This window comes from Osmerus eperlanus, chromosome 4, assembly GCF_963692335.1.
Source record: "Osmerus eperlanus chromosome 4, fOsmEpe2.1, whole genome shotgun sequence".
Lineage (NCBI taxonomy): Eukaryota > Metazoa > Chordata > Actinopteri > Osmeriformes > Osmeridae > Osmerus > Osmerus eperlanus.
Window position 1 is genome coordinate 11,552,193 of NC_085021.1, and position 23,076 is coordinate 11,575,268.

General features: G+C 40.1%; 4 protein-coding genes across 5 annotated transcripts; 1 reads left to right on the forward strand and 3 right to left on the reverse strand.

The window, feature by feature from the left end:
* Nucleotides 1–1,155: 1,155 nt before the first annotated feature.
* On the reverse strand, nt 1,156–6,602 carry slc52a3 (solute carrier family 52 member 3). 2 transcript variants are annotated; one of them, XM_062459001.1, is made up of 4 exons: nt 6,360–6,602; nt 4,351–5,432; nt 3,996–4,119; nt 1,156–3,614 (listed from the first exon to the last, which is right to left on the reverse strand). In XM_062459001.1, exons 2-4 carry the CDS (start codon nt 5,352–5,354, stop codon nt 3,447–3,449), a joined length of 1,296 nt encoding a protein of 431 aa, XP_062314985.1. In that variant the 5' UTR covers nt 5,355–5,432; nt 6,360–6,602; the 3' UTR covers nt 1,156–3,446. The 2 variants fall into 2 exon arrangements, with proteins under 2 accessions (XP_062314985.1, XP_062314984.1); XM_062459000.1 differs by having other exon boundaries at nt 2,065–3,659; nt 6,360–6,528.
* A 1,575-nt stretch (nt 6,603–8,177) lies between these two features.
* Nucleotides 8,178–10,773, reverse strand: LOC134018773 (ubiquitin-conjugating enzyme E2 variant 1). Its single transcript, XM_062459003.1, has 4 exons — nt 10,617–10,773; nt 9,355–9,503; nt 9,039–9,164; nt 8,178–8,750 (listed from the first exon to the last, which is right to left on the reverse strand). Exons 1-4 carry the CDS (start codon nt 10,636–10,638, stop codon nt 8,604–8,606), a joined length of 444 nt encoding a protein of 147 aa, XP_062314987.1. The 5' UTR covers nt 10,639–10,773; the 3' UTR covers nt 8,178–8,603.
* A 265-nt stretch (nt 10,774–11,038) lies between these two features.
* On the reverse strand, nt 11,039–16,671 carry peds1 (plasmanylethanolamine desaturase 1). The gene is made up of 6 exons (XM_062459002.1): nt 16,468–16,671; nt 14,487–14,606; nt 14,301–14,392; nt 14,060–14,204; nt 13,722–13,934; nt 11,039–13,613 (listed from the first exon to the last, which is right to left on the reverse strand). The coding sequence occupies exons 1-6, from the start codon at nt 16,601–16,603 to the stop codon at nt 13,492–13,494; spliced, it is 828 nt and encodes a 275-aa protein (XP_062314986.1). The 5' UTR covers nt 16,604–16,671; the 3' UTR covers nt 11,039–13,491.
* A 1,063-nt stretch (nt 16,672–17,734) lies between these two features.
* On the forward strand, nt 17,735–19,290 carry cebpb (CCAAT enhancer binding protein beta). Its single transcript, XM_062459004.1, has one exon. It carries the CDS (start codon nt 17,924–17,926, stop codon nt 18,800–18,802), a length of 879 nt encoding a protein of 292 aa, XP_062314988.1. The 5' UTR covers nt 17,735–17,923; the 3' UTR covers nt 18,803–19,290.
* The last annotated feature ends 3,786 nt before the right edge of the window (nt 19,291–23,076 follow it).

Consider the following 23,076-nt stretch of genomic DNA (forward strand, 5'->3'; position numbering starts at 1 on the left):
ATAGCCTTGCTGTGTTCATGTGGGCTCCATGTTAACACTGTGGCTGTCAAAGGCCATCATGCCTCTTCAAAGGATGACGACTCTCTGAAGTGGTCTCTCTCTGGAGCGGCCATTTTCCACTTGACTGGCCCCACACACAAAGAGAGCAAGGCAGCCCCCAGCAGCTGTACTAGACTGGTCAAGAGAGGGGGAGGGGCCAAAGTCTTGATTTGGGGGAAGGGGCGGGATATAGGGGACTTACGGGTCAGAGGGAGTGGAAGGGCCGTCATCAGCCTCACGTTTAAGAGGCTTCCGAGTTTTTTCCTCTAATCATCCCTAACTGGACCACTTGGGGCTATTTTCAATTATCAAATGCTTTTATTGCTGATTACCTTGCAGCAGTGCAAACGTTTTCAACTGTTCACCACAGTATTAACAACATGAGGGTTTGTAGCACATTAGGGCTACCATATCTGACAATGACAAAACAGCACAGGGAACTATGATATCAGTGAGAATGCATACTAGGCTGGCAAATTGAACCCGGTAAATTTAACCCCAAACTAAGAGTGGGATTTACATTTTTATATAAATAATTAGCTTATCAGCTGGCAGTCAGTTGGCAATTATCATAACATTGGCAATGCACTGGCATGAAAGCACCACTGAGATTCATCTGATGCAATACTTGTTTATGGTTTGGAAATTAGAATAACCTTTTCAAAAACTGTAACGATAGCACCCTGAGGATCCTAACCACGAACCACTGACATTCTACCCAACAGGCATCCACACAGGCCTCCGGATAAGCATCCATTGTTACCCCTACATGATGAGCTCTGGCGGTTCTACTCAGGGCATAAAGGGTCATAATTAGCTCACTACAACAGCGTAATAAGTTTGCACCCCCTCCCTGCCGTGCAACTCTGTAATTGGTCCCCTCTGGTGACACAGTCAGCCCCCAGAACAAAGGATTCCCAGAAGGGGGGTATGTGCTGACCCTTGCTGAACCCACCACAACAATGACAAGCAGGAAGCATTTACATATGCTGACAGACTTGTCCCTTCCTAGGGTGAAGCGGCAGGCACTTCATTAAAGCAACATCAATATATGCTGATGGAAAAAGAGGAGTGGGCCTGTACATCGCTGTCTACTGAGAGAGACTATAGTGAAATGACAGAAGGCTGTCACATTCAATCTGATTTAATAGACAGTGTTATTAAATGGGGTTGTGTGGAAATTGATAGGAAAGGGCTCTGGAGATCTGTATGAAAATTGTCTTGTGTCTGTGTGCATGTCACTAAATTGTCTGCATGCATCAGCAAATGGTTTCCCCCACAAGCTGTTCACCTGGAAATCAGCTTCCAAAAGCTGTCTCCCTCAGGGTTTGCACAAGCAAATTTATTTTCTGTTTTTTTGGTCAAACATTTAAAAAACCTGCATCTTCAGTTCCCCTTCCTGTGTAACGGACCAGTTCTTCAAACAGGTGAGACGTATATTAAGGTTGTGTGATAGTCTCCATGACACAGTTGTGTGAACCTTGTTTGACATTCTATATAGCTTCACAACTTTACCAAAGGGATCCTGCTGTGTCAGGCCCAGGTGACTTATCTGTCGATTCAGCAGACATGCTACAGGGTCTGTGGAGTGGAGAGAAAGTAGCATTGCATCACGCTTCTCTGAGTTCATTATCTTATCCAGTTAAGGAGAGGGTAAATCCTCCTTCCATTTGACACACTGCTCATTTAGCTGAAAGGCAGAGTGGCTGGCTGCAGATGAGACTGGGGCTGGGGTAGGATAGGATGCGCCGGGGCTGGATGGATGGAGGGGGGCCCACTAGGAGGTGTCGTCCTGAGCAGATGGAGCTCTCAGTGGCGTAGTAAGTGGAATCCTCACATGGCAGAGGAGACTGCAGGATCTCACAGGATCAGGAGTCAGCATCCAGGTGGCCACGGCCCCTCCTGACCAGCTGGAGGAGCGATGGGACCATCTGATACTCGAAGGAAAAATGATACAATTTTCTTTGCTGCTTTGTTTGTCAATGCATCAACACAAAAGCCCAGTGCCAATCAAATAATTTAGCTAATGAAGCTTCTAGAAAACCTTTTGATTGCAGTCACTCAAATATTCAAGGTCATGATGAAACTAGGCATAGCAACATTAGCATGCAGGTAATAGTCTGAAGCTCATTAGCTGGTCGCAGTACAAAAAAGGACAAAGGGACCAGATTTGCATATGTTACATTTAGAATAGATACAAAAATGTTACCACATCTCAGCACACTAAGACAATGCAACACCATTGTTTGGCTATCCTGAAACATCCAATTGTTTCTAATGTGTAATTTATAGTGCAACAATGAAGTGATATCAAAATCTCGACAAAAGTGAGAAAGTCGCATCTGTGCTTGTCCTTAGCTGATCCTCAGCCCCGGAGGCTACGTGAGGGTAATTACACCCTCTTGCTTTTTTTTGTTTTTACTCAGTGTCGGGGTCAGCAAGGCTCCCAAGTGACCAACAACAGGGGCAACAGCCGACACCCCTCCCCCCTATTACAGACAACCCCCTCTTCCTCCCTGAAGGCCCCCATGCTGCTCTTTGCCCCCGTCTAAGGGAGATGGGGACAGAGAGGAGAACAGCTGCTAATGGGAAATCTCTCTCTGGTTCCCATGAATGTCCAGCTTCCTCCTCTAAGGATGCAGCATCCGTCTGACCAGCTGGAACCAGACATAGGATAGTAGTCTGATTCTCACACACGCTGGATGGACATGATGAGCCATCACTACTGATAAGCCCACAGACAGATGCACACGTGCTTCTCCTACACCCCATCCTCTACACATTGGAACTAATTCTTGGAGTGACATATTTACCTTAATCATGTGTTTATTTTGATTTGATTATTTGTGAGCTCACAAAAAACGTAAGCAACCAGCAGCAATAATTACCGGCCTACGTCATAAATATCATAATATTTTATAAAAGCTTGACACTAGCACAAAACGTGAGATACAGTTATATATAAATACAGTCATAAGACATTCACATAGACGTCTTTTGTTTGCTTGTTTCAGGATTTGCTGGGTGTCAGGAGAATCATCACGTGAAAGTAATAAAATATGAAGGACCAACTGCGCCATCTAGTGTTAAAACAGTGCAAAACCAAGTTAAAAATGTAAAAGAATTACAAGTACAAATGAATTCCTCCTATCCTCCTAAATAAGTAAGATATATCAACTAAGCTGTAATGTGTTGTGTTTTGTCTCATTACACATTCATATTAGATGTCTTAACCAACAGTTTGACTGTTATAAGTTGCCAATTTATCTAATTTAAGTAAAGCACTGCAAAGTATTACTTCAAAGCATAAGTAAAACATTTCCTTAAAAGTGAGGAAAATAACTATTATTGTTCCATTTGCCAAAAGTAGCCCTCCATGACAAAATAATACTGGTTCTCAGAGTCAGTCATAAAGGACATTTAGTACTGCATGTGTCTCCTGACTGAAACAAGTTGTACACGTTGATCAATGGAAACATGATGACTGATCCAATCAGAGATCCAATCTGCGCCGCAGCTCCACACCATACCAGGGCACTGTGGCTCTCATCTCTCAGGATGACCCCCACCATTACCTTCACATAAGACAAGGAGCCAGTGAAGAAGACCCACGAAAGCACCTGAGGGAGATGAGACATGTTTATCATTAGAATGATTCAGCACTGACCCTGAAGGACCATTTTAATGGGTGAAAGTTTTCCAAATCAGCAGAACTGTATTTTATAATAGTGTAGTTTCTAAGGAAATCAGACAGGAAATAACTCAAACATAATAGCAGAAAACCTGCTCCACAATGGATTTGAGGGAAAACAAGTTACTTAATCTTCAGCAACTTGAGAAATGGACCCACAGATCTAGGGAACATGTCTTAAGAATGTCTCAATGAGGGCCTGTAAATGTCATGAAGTATAATGGGCTATGTACATAACATCTCAACAGATGTTTTTTTTACTTACAATGATAGCCTCTCCCAGTGCAGATTTTTGAAGAAGAGGGCATGGACTCATGGCAGCCATAGCCATGTTGTAACTTGCAAAGCCAGTCCCCATGACACACAACAGGCCCAGGAAGACCAGCGACCTAGACAAACACAAGAAATTCAGTGTGCATATAACTCCGACATAACTAAAAAAACAAATGTCATGAAGTTAATTACTGACAAGAACAAATAGTTCTAAATAGTTAACAGATTTATAGCTTATTCCAATAATTCCATCATAAACTAAGATAATGATAAGCCTGGAGGTCAAATCTGTTTAGATTGCCAAATCTTCTTTGTCATTAACAAATGTTATTAGGCATGGGTTTTACCTTTTAGGAAAGAACATGGCAACAATACAGGCCACTGGATTGGCCACAGATGCCAGAGCAGCAGAGAGGTGATAGGCCAGGTTCCCATAGGGCATACAGGAATAAGTCTGAACAGAGGGTAGTAAACCATTGGTAGTTCCATTCACCCACACCACCATAAGGTAGATGAAGGTCAGCTGGAACATGGAGTGGCCTGATTTAGTCAGCAGAGGCCTGGCCTGGCTTGTCACCTCACAGAGATGTTTTTGGCTATTAGTCCTAACTGCAGGATTGTCCAGGCCAGAGCAGACAGATGACACTGAATCTGGAACAAGGTTCTCAGTGGAGACCTCAAATGTCCGTGGGAGCCTGTTGAGCTTCCAAAATGCAGCCAGGCTGATACACATCATAGCTGCTAAGAAAAAAAAGAAGACCTCTGTAGTGAAGTTTGGAGGAAGGTACTGGGTCTGCAAAACATACGTGTCCCCGCCCTCAGTGTGGTTACCAGACGACCCAGAGACATTCACACACTTAGCAATGCCTACCCCCTGCGCCAGGGCAACAAGGCCTGGGATGAAGCCACTGAGGCCCTCCCCAATGAAGTAGGTGGTGATGTAGTGGGCAGGCAGCTGCATCATGAAGGGCAGGAAGGTGACTGAGGAGGTGCAGTCCACTAGTGCCAGGAAGAAAGTAATGATGAAGAAGGCTGCGCTGTGCTGGGCCCCAGCCACCACAGTTGTCACGTCCCAGAAAAAAGCCAGCAAGAAGCAGGCCAAGACACCGATACACAAGATAGTGTAGATGACAACACTCTCCTTCAGCCGACCAGGGCACAGCTTGTGCATTAGGGTAACCAGCAAGGGCCCCAGGTTGGCCAGCTGGATGATGACAGTCAGGTAAGAGGGCAGCTCCCAGCCCTCGGGAAGGGTGGTGACAATGATAGGCAGCTCCACCCACAAACCATTGATGGCCAACCAGGAACCTAGGCCAAAAGCGCAAGCAAGTGCATGAACAAGTATAGCCATTCTGCAGGTTGATGGTCTCCTCAGGAGAAGTGGGGATCCCTATGATGTACACAGTCCAACTCTAACAGTCCTCGTAGCCTACAGAAGGAGGGGATCATGAGAAATCATAAAATATATTTACAAAGTTTAAGAGCAACTAAACACCAAAACGTCTTCTTTGAGGTATGACCCTATTTTTACATGTGCATGGCTAAACACATCAAGCCGGTTCTTGATTTTGATCATTCTTTGTAAATGTTTTTATTTATTTTATTTTGCAGTGTATTGTCAAGGTTGAAAATACTTTAATTAATTTGTGACATAGAGGTGCCATTTTGTCATCACAGGCAAAGATTGTGTATGACAATTGGCCATGTTCATGTATCACTGAGAGAGTCTTTTGGTGAGAAATTGTAGGTGTCGTATTTTTATATAGATAACATTTAAAATAAAATAAAAATATATTATACACAAATATGAAGGGTCAGACTAAGGCTTTGGGTGTTCAGTTATTCTTTGAGAAATGTAAAAAGATTAAAAAGCAGATCTTGGTAAACTGAATTCTGCCACTCAGTTTTTCTAAATGGCCTATATCTAAGGTTACTCAATAGACTCGTTACTGGAACAAATGTCATGTTTGTCTTAGCGTTGTGAGACTCTTATGGATAATTAGTTACAGTTACTGCTATTAAGAAAAGTGAGTCAACGACAGTGATATTTGGGGAGTAGTTACAGAAGTACCAGATGCATCATAATCTTTCTTCATATTGCTGAGACGTGTAATTGTCACTGCCAAATACCATGCTATGCTGTAATAGATCCACCAGCTAGCTACATGGGTATCAGACACAACGTGTGATTTTACAATGAAATAACCTATAATTGGATTCTATTTTCTCAGAAATACATCAAATATTTGACTCCATAGCCAGTCTCTCAAATAAAAAAATTATAATATATAAAATGTCAAGAAACCAAGACATAACATTTCAAGTTTTTACAAAAATATTAGATTGTTATACTCACTTTTCTTGAACCATGGGATGCTCTTCTGTGGAATGCAACGTGGCTACTCTCACTTTATGTATAACACTTGGTTAACAACGACACCGTTTTCAGCTACCCTTTACACACCCATGTGAGGAAAGACTGGTGCCTTCTGGGTAGTTCAGAGTCCAATCCAGACATCAGCTCTACCATGTAACCATGTCCGCTCATTGCGTATGGTTTAAATGTAAACACGTTATACAATTTGAGTAACACTACCAACAGGAGTCTCCCTTTCTCTGTCTACAGCTCCTCTCACTAATGAGATGCCTGTGGTCTCCAATTAAACTTAAAAATGCTGTGTTGCACTCAACAAGAGAGTAGTTCTAAGTTTGGAAAGAGAAAAGTATGTGTGACATTCAAATATCCATCCAACTGCCCTAAGAAGGACAATGCAAAACAGAATGACTTAGGATTTACCTTAATGTGTTTGACTGTGAACATTTACCGCACATTGCCTTCATTAATTATTTCCTCTAACCTATCAAAACAATTACATGAAAACAAGGGTATCATCAGGTCAAGTGCCAGGAATTCAATATCTAACCAAAATAGCATACACTCTGATGATTGCATAATTTCCAATGTTTGTGACCATGGCCTTACTAATACGAAACTCAGAAGCTAGATGATAGTTTCATTAAGGTCATCTTTGTTCTCATTACACAATTGCCATCAAACTGTACCTCATAAACTAGCTGATTTTATTACTCATACACAACACTTCAAGTACAGAGCATGCACAACTCATGTTCTGAGAACTGGAATTCCCAGAGTCTAACAGTTTAACATCAAATAACCTTTACATGTTGTCTAGACACTACAGAGAAATCTTAACTAGGCAGGATTGCTAACATATCTAATGCTAGTGCTAACTCCTGGAATTAAATAGGCATGTTGTTCAAAGTGTCCCTTCGGTTGAGAGGACTTATCACATTTTGAAATTGACTGCATGTTTGGTAAGATACTCAAGGGTAAGAGGGACACAGTAGTTAGAAAATTGATTGTTCTTCAACACAATAACTTGATCCATACTAGACTTTGTATAGACCAAGACATTGTGCAAAATGCAATCCATTCAGTTTCATTACTACTATTCTCATAGTAAAGCCCAATGACACTAGCATTCTGACACAAACATGGAACACCTGCAGGGTTAGACCTTAAGGAATCCATAACCACATGTAGAATGTAAATGTAATGATGCAAATTGATAAAAGGAAAAAACAACCGTCTTTAGTTGTGAAAAAGGTGGTCAGATCTGCTTTCACATGTTGAACCAAGAGGTGAAACTAATTCAACAAGTTTCTCTTTTTGAGAGATGATTAACTTTGAACGAGTTCCCTAATGTGTAACGTTACACTATGTGGCATGCATGTTTACTTGAATTTAGATTATTAACCAAGAACACATGACAATTGAAGTCTTATGAATGAGAGAATCACTGGGTATAAATATCAGTGGTTGCCCTTTTAACAGCCATGTGACAGTTCACCAAGGGTGACAGCCTGAGTGGCTTACTACTATAGGCATCTTTCCATAAGCTGCATTCACATGCATAGGCCATGGGGTTGGTAATCAAACTGTTATACAAGTACACATGCAAAGTCAGGGCAAACATTTATGAATGATTTGACCTACCCATTTGTCAACAATGAAATATTGTCAGATGGATATCTATCTTGGTATTATTTCAAAATGAACATCCACAAATACTCTTAATGGGTGAAATTTTAAGTCTGTGAGCTGTCAACAAACTGTCTCATTCCCTGTTACAAAAAGACAGAACACAAGATGTACACTCAATAAGATTATTTATGTTATTGTACAATCTGCATTTATAACAAATAATAATAAAAAAAAGATTAGTAAGATGTACAGTATTCAAATGACCAGTTCTGGTGTGGACCTATGACTCCCCCTGCCTAGTCATCTAGTCCAACCAGAACTCCAGTGATGGGATAGGGGAGGAGCCAGGGCATGAGAATGTTGTATATAGAAGTGCTTTTATGTATGTGAATGTGTTTTGATTGCGTTCTTGTTTTAAAAATTATATGTGTGTGCATTCTTGTGTTTTGGGTGAGTGTGTACATGTTTGCTTGTTCCTAGATTTGAGTGTGGGCACGTTTAAGTGTTGGCAGCAAATGAATGTAACAAGGTGGTGGATGGGATGATCGCAAACAGTAGAGGGGGGAAAGGAAAAGTAGGAGTAGTAGCGAGGGCTCAGTTGGTGTAGATCTGCCCCTCAGGAGGCTGAGGGAGCTTCATGTTCTCCTTGCACATCATAAGCCGTCTAAGCTCCTGCAGGACCACCCGGATACTGTAGGAGTTCTGCCACTTGGCCAGGGCAGACACAGCTCGTGTGTCAACCTGAAGGAGAAAGAACCATGAGGTAAAGGACTACGTTTCACACCACACTACCCTCTTACAGAACACAATGCCAGACCATATCGTACACATTTTATGCTGGGAGTACAATAGCATTCAGACTTAATCCATGATCAAGTCATTTACTTCCATTGGCTTCAACAAATAATTTTCATAACTAACCAATTTAATCCACCTGTGACTTTTTCATTATTTTCCCGAAAGATTTACTGACTGCTCTGCCACCACATTTACTTTTGATGGTACTGTAAGACAACCAGATGAACTCACCACGCCATTGGAGTTGTGCACACCATTCAAGTTTATCTTCGTCACAAATCTGACAAATGGTGGCGTCTCAGGGTATCTGGGTCCACATTCAACCTTCAGACTGTACATCCTATTTTCATAGATTGTCTGTGAATCAAATATAAACATCAGTGGGTCAGGAAAGTCAAACTTCCATTCCTGTGGGATGCATGGGGCATTGGACAATGAACAATACAACTTCCTACATGCTGGTACAGTAAATAATTGCCTTAGTATAAATAAATAAAAGGCTGTGATACATATGATTATGCGATCATGTGTAGATCTGAGCACTCACCCTAGGAGGGCCGATGATCATCCCTCTCCATCGTGTTAAGGTCATGTCCTCATCATCTTCTAGGCCCCAACTCACAGTTCCATCTCCCACACCTTTCTGGCCTTCTTCCAGCTCTTCAAGAAGCCGGAAGTTACGAGGAACCTTAACGCCTGATGAGACATAATGGGGTTTAAAGTGATAATTAAACAACACAATAGAGAAAGTATCATTAGTGTGCATGTCACAAGTATTTTACTTTTCCATTGTTTAGTCAGTCTGCTGTACAGGCCTATTTTAAGCATGAACGAGGTAAAATGCCCATGGTGACACAATGAACATGTTAGACCAGTTTTCCTTCAAAGATGGCCTTGCTGTAAGCAGCTTTGTAGGCCCAACAATCACAACTCAGATTTAGATCCCCTTTTTAAAAAGACAGAAATATCCTTACCGAATCTACAAATTAGAAATTTGTTTCGGAGTTGGTTAGCTTTTACAATGAAATGGGCTCACTATTTGCTACTAAATAATTTGAAATACTTTCTATACCTTTCAAATGATAAACATCCTCACATCTGGCCATCTTGAAGTACACGTTAAGGTTGTGTTCCATATTTAGCAAACTAGCTATGATAGTAAATTAGTAATAAATTATAAAAGGTACTTAGCGTTAGTTAAGTAAACGAGAATACCTAGGTACCTAAATAGATAGCTAGCTAGCTAGCTCACGTTAAGAATATAGCTAGCCTACTACTAGTCTACATTCGCTTATTAGCTAGGCTAGCTACTAGCTAGCTAGAAATCCGCCCGCCTATCTAAGGCTATAAGAAGTTGCTGTAGTCTGAAAATACTGATGCATCAGAAACATGTTCAAACAATATAACAAATTTGATTGTTTAGATTGGTTGTACATTTCCTGATATGAACGTGGCTAACAGCAGTTTGATTTATTAGCCGAATTAAAATCGTTTGGTCAGTTGGCATGTTAGCTATACGCTAGTAAAGATAATAGCTAGCTCTAGCTATACTAGCACTAGCTACTTCCTCTGTTCAAGCTATCTCTAACAGCTCACAACAAGCTAGGCTATAATGGCCCTTTGGCGTTAGCTCATGTATTCAATGACTCATCTATACATAGCTAGACAAATAAGATGAGGTTTTGCGAATTTCAGTAATAGTATACGTTTCTTGCAACACTGCATTATGCCAGCGATCAATTGTAAGAATGTATAACAACTGACAACAGTATACATTTATTAAGATAGCCAGCTATCTGAATCGTTTACCTGATCCGGCGGCGACCGCCATCTTTTCGTTTAGTAGCGGGGACGCGCACGTCGTTGACCATAGTTTGTTGCAGGGAAGGATTGGGGGACTAAAGTGCAGGGACGTAAATTGTAGCAATATATCTGGACAATGGTCAGTCTAAGCGAAGTAAGTTATTTTGTCAATGAATAGACACTATGGTGACAATGGTTGAATGGGTGTGTATTTTCTAACTTTCGCATAACAATCACTTAGGTTATTTGTGTCTCTCTTCGCCCAACCGGTTGACCCAGTAGTCCTATGGCATGCACACGCTTGTCCAGAAAATGAGTCATACCTGTTGATCAATCGTCTTTTAATTGAAAGTGTTGTCGAGCAAGCATACGTTCCAAGCAAAAAGTTAAAAGGCGACTAACACAATAAATAGACCACAAAATAATAATTTAGCTGTTTTAGTTTATTTATAAATATATTGTAACATTAGTCTTCCCAGTGGAAGACAACGAAAAGGCATTAAGGCATTATTTCGGATATCTAAAACGCTAGCATCACAAATAATATCAGAACATTGCAAGCAATGGATAAGAGCGTCTGCTAAATGACTAAATGTAAATGTAAGTAGATGGGCGTCAGAAAAGTGTACATCTAAGTACAGTGCTGAAGTAGGCTACGAGGGCGTTTGAGGGCAATTATATTTAAATGAGTGTCGCAAGTGACGGGTAGCCCAGTGATAACATGGATGGCAACATTTACAACAAATTAAGACAGAGGATGAGGCCATTCAAGAAAACTACAAATATAATTTAGGCTCCACAGCACGGCACCTTCTTATTGGCCCCACACCCAGAAATAGATTTTGCATCTACAATGTCAAATTAGTTTCTTATAGCCTACCACAGAGCAAAAGTTTTTTCTTAAATCATCTGTATCAGCGAATACACAATATGAAACACCAATCTGTAAAGAGAATGGTTCACCAATTTATAAATACACTTTACCGAATCTCCGCTTTACATAGACCATTTTATGATTTACCTTTCCTTCAGTATTAGCCTACTTCAAAGACAAGATAAACCAAACTCCACACATTCAATTTACCACGTACATACAGATAACTACAAATAATTAATGAGAAATGTGCAAGAATTGATATTGGATTCAACACCACAAAGACAGACCATATTAAAAAAGCCATCCTTGGACCATAGCCAATTAGCAATTTCATTGTGAAATTGTTTTAATTATGGCAGAAAACTGAGATCAATTCAACAGATCAATTCAAATAAGAGACTTAATTAATCTATCAGAATTGCCTCAACAAACCCTGTTCTGCAATATTCTACACATCCTCACAACAAGCATTATGCAGTATGTTCTGTATGTTGTCCAATAGCTCAAAAACAATTACCTCACGATAGGATACCGAACCATGTTTTAGGTCAAAAATGCTGTTTTGGCTTTAAATTAAATAACTACCATTATCGACAGAGCAAGTTTCTTTGTAATAAAGATCAATTTCTGGCTGTTCAAACTAAGGAATATTTGGAATTATTTATTATATTTGGCAGGATTTTTGGGGGCCCAGTAGTACAATGAGCCCAAAACTGAAAGTCACTAATGGGATGCCGCAAAACTGTTTATATGACTCTTTCTGATACATACAAACAGTAAGGATGAGACATGGACTGTAAGATACCAGTTAGCCAGATAGCCAGTGTAAGATACATTTTCAAGACCTTTCATTTGAGTAAAGGTGTGAGTTTTGGCATGCAGTGTTGATGTACATGTATGCCTGCCCCGTAGTATTGATTATTTACTATCATTATTATTAACTCCACCATTTCCTCTTTTCAAAACATAGGGCAGGGACATTAAGAACAAGAAGGAATCTTAGCCAATTGAACAAATAATTCAGATTTCTAGTTAAGACATATGGTTCAAGTTCTCTTTCAATCACACTGCATAGTTATCTGCTGTACAAAACATTTACAAGTACTGGTTACCAAAGCAAAGGCATACATTTTCACTCATCGGCTTAGCAATTTAGTTCTATTTTTAACCTCTTATCTCATTGGCAATATCTCTGAAGGGGGAATGTTCTGTTCTACCATTGTTTCCTTTGTAGAAAACCACCCTAGATGCCTCACAAATGTACTCCATCACAACATCTATGACAATTAAGGCTGCTTTAGAAAACTGCACGTCATAGCTATGTCCATCCAAACAAGGACACAAGGAGGGTGGTTTTCGAGAGACACAGGACCCTGGAGAGTCCTAAAACAACTATTAGCTTCCAATTAAGAGTCTGAAGACAGCACTTTAGGGTAAAAAGTCATGACAAAAAATTAATAATAAAAAATGCTCGTATCCTCACGCCCTTATTCACCTCAAAATGTTTTTGTTGATATGAAGCAAAATGAAAAACATTGCGAAAAGCCTTTCTTCAAGTATTTCTGTTTGTGATTTTTTGCTGACAAAGTAAAAATTTTAAATTATGTTGCATTATAGTAAGATGAATTAAGATATTTGACCCTTTCAGGGGACAGTGTCTTCCAGTGTATCCCGTAGAAAGGGTCAATTGTAGTTAGACATACAAGAACGCTGTAGATTAGAGCTGGTTGTTGAGTTAGAAAGAGGTTAGTGTTGTAGTGCTTTCAATGATGATGTATCAAAAGCACAGCCAACCCCAGATCTCCACAGTAAGGTTAGAAACCCCTAAACAAATATTGCCTATCTATATTCTGATGACAGACTCAGACAAAATGTGCAAGACTTAAAGCTATGGCATCTCAAACCATTGGTTAGATTCCTATGGATTTAAGTTTAAGTTCTACAAAAAGAGAAGACAAGTATGGCATGTGTCTCTTGAGGTAGGGTGCAGCTCGTCTTTTTGCATTACTTGGTTTTATGAGCCCATTTGAGGTCATCAGCCCTGGGTTTCTCTCCTGTCACACCTTGGATCAGATCCTCAAGGTTTTGCCAAAAGCCAAACTTCTCTAGTGGGTAGTTCAGCCAGCCTGAAAAGACATACTAGAAGTAAACATACTCTAACACTGATAAAACCCAGAGAAACCAAACAGTTATACAACAGGTACTCAATACCTACACAGTCTGCGGGAACTTACCTGTGGTAATGCAGAAGTATGTCTCATGAGGGGTCACATGATGGACACGGTGGTGTTTACGTGGCAGAATGATATGACAGTTCTGTAGAAACACAACCCAACGTGGCAGCCCAAAGTATGTATGTGACCACTTGTGAATTTGGTTGGTCAAGGTTACAAAGATGGCCAGGGAAAACCAATAGCAGTACCAGGGGTAGATATGGTATACCTCCGCTACAAATGCAAGAAGACAGAAGAGGGGGGAGTCATAAGAGATGTATATTCTGTTTACATTAGTCATCATAGTAAACTATTGTTGCAAATTAGTCAAAATTATTTTTGAATAATTTGAATCTCACCAGGGGAAAGGGTAAGGAAGTTGAAGGCCATGTTTGCTAGAGGGACCAGCGTCAGCATGCAGTTGTCACCATTGGTCTCAATAAAGTCATGGCGAGTGATGGCTGTGGGGTCGATGTGGTGCTCCCTAAATGGTCGGATAAAGGCCTGCGGGGGGGACATTTATAGTGCAATATCTTGGGCACCAACGTCAGGGAAACGGTCACATCAAATATCTGACTGTAAGAACTAACTTTATCTTACCTTTCCAAAGATAGGAAGGTCCACAGATCCCCAGGTATCAGCTCCCCAGTGGACTAGGCCAGAGGCAAAATCTGCAGTGAGTATGCCTGCCCCTGGTAGAGAGGAAGAGAACAAAAGTAATACAGTCAGGGTACAGACAGAAAAAGAAGGATACCTTAAACAATACCAGGTGGCAGCTATGCATACCAATTCCCAAGAGGATGTACCACATATGGCCCAGGTGAAAGTTGGCAAGGAGGTGAAGGAGGTTGAAGGCCATAAGAGAGAAGCAGAGGACCACACTTATCCATTCTTGACACCTTTTTCCTGTAAATATATAAATATACAGTGGTTATTGAATTATGTGCAAAACACGAAAAATAGAAGATAGTAGACTGACACACAGGACAAAGATGATTGAATATGCCTTTACGACAGAACTCTGGAGAATTAGAGCAGCATACAACAATTATTCAGTTGGCCTATACAGGCAGGCTGGTTAATATATCAATACATCAAGAAAATATCCAATCTGAAATGTTGGATCTGACCTATCATTTTGTTGACTGTAGGCAACTAAAACAGATATTTCACTTCCATAGAATGTTTACTCAGTTTGAGTGTTAATATTGTAAACCACAAAGAGACTATTTCAACTTGGAATAGAATACTTGAGGTGTCTCCAAAGGCAGAACCAGATGTGTCAAGAGACAATAGTGTTTAAGATAGTAGTGAAGTCCAACAATATAAAGATGCATCAAAAACCATACTTTAGACAATGCTATTGTGAAATTCTACATTACATTTGATTATATACTGCATTTGACTAAGTAAATAAATATGTGCTGCAGACAAGGCTTGCATTGCTTAAACAGACCACCAGGATTATAACTGTTCAAATGTATGTACTGTAGGCAGGCAGCTGGGCCAGAAATACCTGTCTGAGAAGAGCAGCCTATAGGGCTCGGTAATTCTTTGCAGATATAGTAGGGGTTGTTTAGTATACCTATGCAACCGAAAAGCCTAATTTTGCACCGAGATCTTGGGGACATTTTTATGAGAAGTTGTAGTTTTCAAGAAGAGAAAACAATAGTGGTTCTATAACAACACGTGTCACAGACCCCCTTAACCTACAGCATACAATAAAATGAGAGCTCAACTATTATCCAGATTGTACGCCAAGAATATACTGGAGACTGAGCTGACGTTCTTTGATCAATTTTGTTAATGTAAGTCTGCTAAATGCATAAATGTAAATGTAACTGATTTAACTTATTATACTCGCTGTGAATTATATCATTGTTGCTTGCTTTTTCTACAGGTACACTCTTGCACTTTTTTGAGGTTTATGTTGTAACTTGTTTAACTACATGCGCTTATGGTTCTTCCCATTTGCACTTATTTGCTTTTCACAATGTATGCTTCATGTTTTGGCTACCCGCAATGTATTGGGGCTATATCTCGTTGTTATGATCAGTGACCTATGCACTTTTGTAAAGCTCTCTCTTGGAAGTCGCTTTGGATAAAAGCGTCTGCTAAATGAATAAATGTAAATGTAACCTAAACAGGTATGCAAATGCCAGAAGAAAATATATTCAATAATGAAATACGAGTTAACAATGACAACAATTGCTTTTGTATACATTGAACCAATGTCTGAACAGGGAATCCAAAGCCTATCGTGTCCGAAACAAAGATGTGGGGCTTCCGTGCAAGCTTCATATTGGTGTTTAATAACTTTCGAATTAGTGAATCGTGTTGTTTTTTGCCTTTAGAGTAGCACCCGTGAGCGCCCTCTGCCTTTCCGTCTGGCCGATACTAGGGAGGACAAACCCGTTTGAGCGTTTTTCCTGAAATACGTTTTAATAGTTATTCCTGGGGAAATTATGGAATTAAATTACATATTAACTATACTGAAATACGTGTGCACACTGTGTGCAGGTAGCTATTGTATACTTGTAAAGTATTCAATCGCACTCACTCATTCACATGGATACGTGATGTTTTGTAAAAGCTAAATTCAAAGCTAGTTAAAATGTCACGTCAGGCTTGGTTAAAAACTAAATCGGTGGTTGCTTGGACCGGCAATGCACATTCACGGATGACTAATGTTACTGCTACTGGTAGCTAACTGTTAGCTCATGGTAGAGGGAGCTATCGACTCGCTATATCAAGACAACTGACTCACCTGGCGAATACAGATTGGCAAGTTCGCGGGCACCTGCGTGTTGAGGGCCCCACCGTACAGCACCTCGGTCCAGTCCGTCAGATTCTATGGTCTGTGGTTTCTGTCCACACCCGTTTTCGCTTACCATACTCGCCATGATACACCGGTTCAACCCCCTTCGATCTCCACTCACATTCAGGAAACCAAACAAAACTGTCAACTTCTCGCAGCAGAAAATTACATTGCTATTCTAAGCCAATCGCGTCTGTCTTTCCATCCAGAACCGCCAATTGGGGAGCTGGAAATATTTCCATAATTACTCAAATAACCAATAAGACTGGAGAAAAAAAGTCTGCATTATCTGACCCCACCCATGTGAGCCTGATAATTCTTGGACAAAATCATAAACTGAGTATGTGTAACTTAAAAGTCTGATTGGTGTCCGTCGTTATTTTTTGAGAAACACTCATTTGAAATGGCATTACTCTGGTCCCCGTCCATCTTGACACTTGATTAATGGTGTTAAGAATCCCGCATCGGTGCATCCCGCGTCTTCACATTGTCGCCTTGTGTGACTGATACAGTTGAAGACCAGTTTCTTACTCACTTGGCCCTCTATATTTCATAGTCACTCTCAGAGAGGATGGTCAGTGTTTGCTTTGATGTTTTTCTCCTAACTTTTTGTGAGGTGTGATCAAAACAAAGTAAACATATACAAACAATCTTGAGATAAATTTAGACAATAATCAAAGAACATATTCCAAAATGGAAAAACTCAGTTCTTCCTTAAATAATACCACAAGGTGGCAGTAGATGCCCATTTCCCCAAACTACAAACGCATGAGTCAAAAACTCAAGTTATGTAGCCTACTGTATTCATAACAAAATGACAAAATCTGTTAATCAGATCGGTGAACAAAGCTGAAAGTTGGCTACTGAAAAACACCGTCAATTGAAACGCATTCACTTTATAATCTGAATAATGCAGATTCACGTAGCCTATATAGCCGATAATTGCGAGAAAGCTACATTTTAACGTTTATCTTGCGAGAAAGCTACATTTGAACGTTTAACGTTCATCCTTTGTAATCACTGGTAAAATCGAACTGACTGGTAGGATACACATGTTTATCAGTTCATATGTAGCCTAATCCATTTGAAACTGTCTATCCCTACTCTTTTCATGATCATGATCATGAAGCATGAAACTTCGCCCTTCCTTCTAAGTCGCGCGTCACGCCTTCGCAGCCTTATATAAAACCCAAGCTCACACTGACAACTTGTTTGATTGAGGCGGCGTCATATTGAGTCTGGTTTTTTTAAAAGCTACACATTTTCTCATACAGGCTTTCCAAAGTATTGAGATAACAGCCTGACATTTTTTAAACAACTCAATAGTGTTGATTTCATCCAATTACAAAAGTCTAGTCTCGGGCTATTGCCCCTTGTTCTTGCAATCCGGCGGGTGTTAAGATCCATGGAAGTAGCCGGCATCTACGACGGGGACAGCTTTGCTTTCCAGAGAAACATCGGTCCCTACAACGACCGAATTCCCAGGCAGGTCTCTGACGGCTCGATGACGGAACTTGGCATCGCAGAGCACGAAAAAGCGATAGATTTTAGTGCTTACCTGGACCCAGCTTTGCACTATCAACAGCTGACAGCCCACCACGAATCTCAACAACAGCGGGGGACCGATATATTTGCAGATTTTCTGAACGAGGAGAGCAAGATAAAGAGAATTTCACCGTTACAAAACTACAGAAACCACCTAGGCCTATCTGAGAAGGACCGTGAGTCAAGTCCTTGTGTCAACCCCAGGGAAACATACGTCCTAGGTTATCCCGAACTACAAGAGACGCGTGTGGACAGTGTGTTTAGCCCAGACCTCCCCGGCAACCACTACAAATCTAGAGAAAGAAACGAAACTTTTGAAGACACAAGAATGGACACGGGTTCGTCTGGGTTTGACATGAGGTCTTATCTTCATTATCAGTCGACTCCAAGTGGCAGTATTGGCAACATCTCCACTGCGTCCTCATCTTGCTCCAGTCCACCCGGCACACCTGGCCCGTCAGGTAAAGGCAGCCGGTCGCCTAACTCGCATAGTGGGAAATTATCTAATGGCAAGGGGAAAAAGCGACTGGACAAAGACAGTGAAGAATACAAGCAGAGGCGAGAGAGGAACAACCTTGCTGTGAGAAAGAGCAGAGATAAAGCCAAAATGCGCAATATGGAGACGCAACACAAAGTGCTGGAACTTGCCGCCGAGAATGAACGTTTGCAAAAGCGCGTGGAACAACTATCAAGAGAGCTTGCCACTTTGCGCAATCTTCTTTCAGCAACTGGACAATGATGATAGTATGCTAAACTCAGCTCGTTGGAAGTCGAGCTACTTCAGTAGCCTATAAGAAACGGACTTGAAGCCAATTTATCGAAGTGATGTTTCACGTAAGGAAAGGTGATTCAAGACTATTCATGTGAAAACAGACATTAAGTTTACAAGGCCACGGTTGCATGAATTGCGCAACCAGATCATGATTTCTGACAGGTCACCATCATGTCGTGGGTTTCTGTCTTCATTGTTGTTATTATGCAGTATTTCGGTGCAGGTTTCACGTTCCAAAACCTATTTGGTAATAGACATATTCTGTTATTTAAATATTATTCCCTTATCTGAGCAATGGCTGTCAAGGGAAGACTTGCACTGCAGAGGTATGATGCAACTCTTTGTAATAGTATTGGCAATGAATGAAGTAATGCATTTACTGTAGTATTAAAAAGGTACAGATGCTTTAAGGGTATTCGTATTTTACGAAATTAAACAGATTTATACTTTCTTGATATCATCTCCTGTATCATTCTTTATTTGCTTGTAAACAGGTGGTATCTTTTCGGATTACTTTGTCCGGTGCTCCTTTCATCTTGTTCACCTCTCATTTCCCCAGACTACACAGACGTGACTTTAAATTAACACAAGTAAAATTCAGTTTTAGATTGTTGTAGGTTTTTAGATTTTCAGGTAAAAGTGCAAAGTCACTTCCTTTTAATCTTACTGTGGGGCGGCTCATCTGAATTTAGTCAATCATTTACAAACAACATTTTAAAATATTTTATATTTTAAAATCTCCATTTAAACTGTAAAAGCCGATGCTGTGGGACATTTGTTATACATGCATACCAAAACTGTGGTAAAAATAAATACTTAAATGTATCCTTTTGTATCCAACTGAAAAGTAAGAACATTATCTTGAGCACACACCTCTGTCAACAGTCTAGTGGGTCCACTGACCCAGAGAGGGGTTCAAGGTTGTAGAGTTTAATCAGCAACTAAACCCCAACATGCCACAATTCAGCTTGAATCACAGTCCGTTTTAAATGGGAAAATAACTGATAATGTATGACGTTAGTTTAAAACACAGACAAAGGCATTTTCCCATCTTATTTACAAACATTTGAAAATAGTTCCTCCACACATTTTAATCATAGTCTGTTCATGAAACGTCCCACTTATAGCTACATCAACAAATCTATGAGAATAGCTAATTTTAGGCAGATTATTTGTAAGTAAAGCGGGAGAGAACCTATTTAGGATGTCTTTATGAGAGAAAAATACTTAATGGCAATACATATTGTGCACTTCAATGGATAAACCTAGAATTATGTTTTTTATATAGTCAGCACTTCCCAGGGCTGTTTAATGTAGTACATACTCTCACAAGCTTATAACACTCTTGCTGCAGATCATTTCTTAATACTTAACTTCATGGATATCACAGTTTATATTGCTCAACATCTTCCTGTTTCAATGCATCATTGAAATGAAAATACAACACCCAACATGATTCCAGAAGAACAGCAAAAATATCCATTAACAGTTTTACCAATAGTTCCCAACACCGCCCTCCCCTCTTTCAATGTCATTAGTTATTGGAAACTCCAATTCAAATTGATTACTTTTATTTGACATGCATAAAAGCAAACATGTCCTTGTCGATATTGGGCCTTTCCAACACTGAGTGAAGAAATGTGTTTTTCAACCAATATTATCATTCTTGCACACATGGGGGTCAAACATTTAGTTTTTATGAACCAATAATGTAGATGTAGATTAGCTCTGTGGAGACTCCTCCCGGAGCTGTGTAAAACTCCTCGTACTGTGTCTGGCTTTAGACACAGGAGGGGGAATTTCCCACTCAGAATGTCCTTTTTTCTGGAAAGATAAGCCCAACCCCTTTTTTTCTCATTTTACCGTCAACGGGGCAGTGCCTGTCCGTAAACTCTAAATTGCATCATACCTCCTGCAGGTCAACTGCCCTTCTGAAAAAAAAACTCTTATAGTGTAATACAAACAGAGCACCCACTCTCTACTACTAACTCTGAAATGACATTGTTTCTTGAACATGTTCAGCTCCACACTTTAGTATTTAGAATACATCTGGAAATTGTGTCATTTCTATAAATCAAATTTGCAGTTTGTGTCGAGAAAAGGTATAGATTACTATTTCTACATTGCATTATACAAGGTCACACGAATCAGAGTAACATTTAAAGAGTAACTCCCTTTTGAAAGAAAAATGGATCCCTGGATTTCCGTAACACAGGGCTAACAGGAACTCAGACCTCCTGAGCTACCGTAAGGGGCTGGAGACTATTCAGGGTTAGCGCAAACCCAGATTTCAACATCTTATTCACTTCTCCTATTTTACTGTGGACGACAAGCATCTCTGACGTGCACCAAGGACTTGTGGTAACTGCAGAGCCAGTATGGATTTGTGAAACTTGATTCTTGCATAAGTACTACATTTCTTGTGGAGAGGGGCCAATAGGTGTCAACATGGTAGGGTTCCCTCTTAGGGTTAGCAGGTAACAGCCATAAAGTGATTTCTATTTACATCCCTTCATGATCTGCATGATATTCTAAAAACACATTATTTCACATTTAACTTTTAAATACTACAAACCAACCACAATACCACATAAAACACCCTTCTTCTAAATTCTCAAAGATACCTACAGCCCCCTGTTTCTTTTGACAAAACAAAGCAATTTGATTAGTTACAAGATCAGAAGGGTCAGTTCTCGCTTATTACTTTTATAGCGTCAGAGTCATAATGGTCCACAATGACCTAAGGATTAGTATCCATCCTAGACTGAATTTGAATTGGAGCCTATTTTAGGTGTTTGTTAAATTTTTATATTCATTTCAACGTATCCATTGCCATGTCATGCAATACAAAATACGAGCCTCAAACCGTTTCACAGACACATGAAGGGCCACAGATCAGAAAGTCTTTTCATGTTGATTTGGCCTATTCATGACTGTATTCATTTAGAAAGTGAACACTTTTCTCTGTTCCTCTATAAACTCCTTGAAAACTTCCTAGATTACCAGAGCCAAGGTCTCGCATTTGGCTTTTTCACTTACCTTCAAATGATTTACATTTTAAAATTATGGCCAAATGGATGAGATCCACATATCTGAACATCCAAAGTAATAATGGTAAACGTCTGCAAGTCTGAGTTAAATTACTCAAAGACAATGAAATCAGTATTCATATGTTTAAAATGAACTGTCATTTTAAAAACAGTACTACAGAGTGCATTACAGTTTCACGGCAGCCTCACAGAAATGGTAGCTAAAGGCAACTTAGCTATGACACTTCAATTTGTTTCCTTTCATAGGACTCACTTAATATCTGCCACAGGTGAGTCATGTAGTTAGGTGACCCAACTGGAATGGGCGTGGTGGCTGCTGAGTGAGATGAAACTTCCCACCTCAACCATAACGTGACTATTCTTATTTCCACCTACAAACTTCTAACTTTCACTTGATTTCAGTAAGGCACATATTGTATCTTGCTACTGTATTTACATGTCAGTAGGCAGATAAAAATGATCAGGTAGGTATGGATGTTAAATGGATGTCTTAAATCTAAAGCTATTGCACAATCACAAATCACTTCCTGTACCACTACTAAGGAGTATGTTTGCATATTAGGATCAAGCATATGAAAAAGCACCTAACAAAACTGGTGTTGTTTTGTAGGAGTCGTTTGTGAGGAGGTCGTCAGTAAGCTTTGTTTACATGTGGGATACATCTCATTGTCAACGTCATCAGTCCGTGTTTGATCAGTAGTAGGCCAGAGGAAGGAAGTTGCGCTGAAGAGCATACCGTGGGGGAAACACCGGCTCAGGGGACACAAGTAACGGTACTAGACCTACTTGATGGTGATGGTGCATCTAAGACAACAGCAACCCAAGACAGGAACAGGAACGACTGCTCATGTCACAACAATCGTCACCAGATTCACCAACGTCTGCTGTGGTGGAGGGACTAATATCTTAGTACTTTTCCATTTGACTGTGTAGCACACTGATCTCCAGTATTGAAACATTATATCAACAATGAAAACAAAATAAGGATAAACATTTGCTTTACACTTTAATGCTAGATAATTAAGCAGTATTTTCATAATTATGTCTAATTTGTATTTATCATGAATTATTTCATATTGCTTCTGGTTAAGGAGGGATATGAAGCAACTTGAGAGAATTGGATACACCTACTGTACATCCACTGTGCATCAGCTGTTGGTGAGCTGGTGAGTCAGTATTGATCATCTGAAT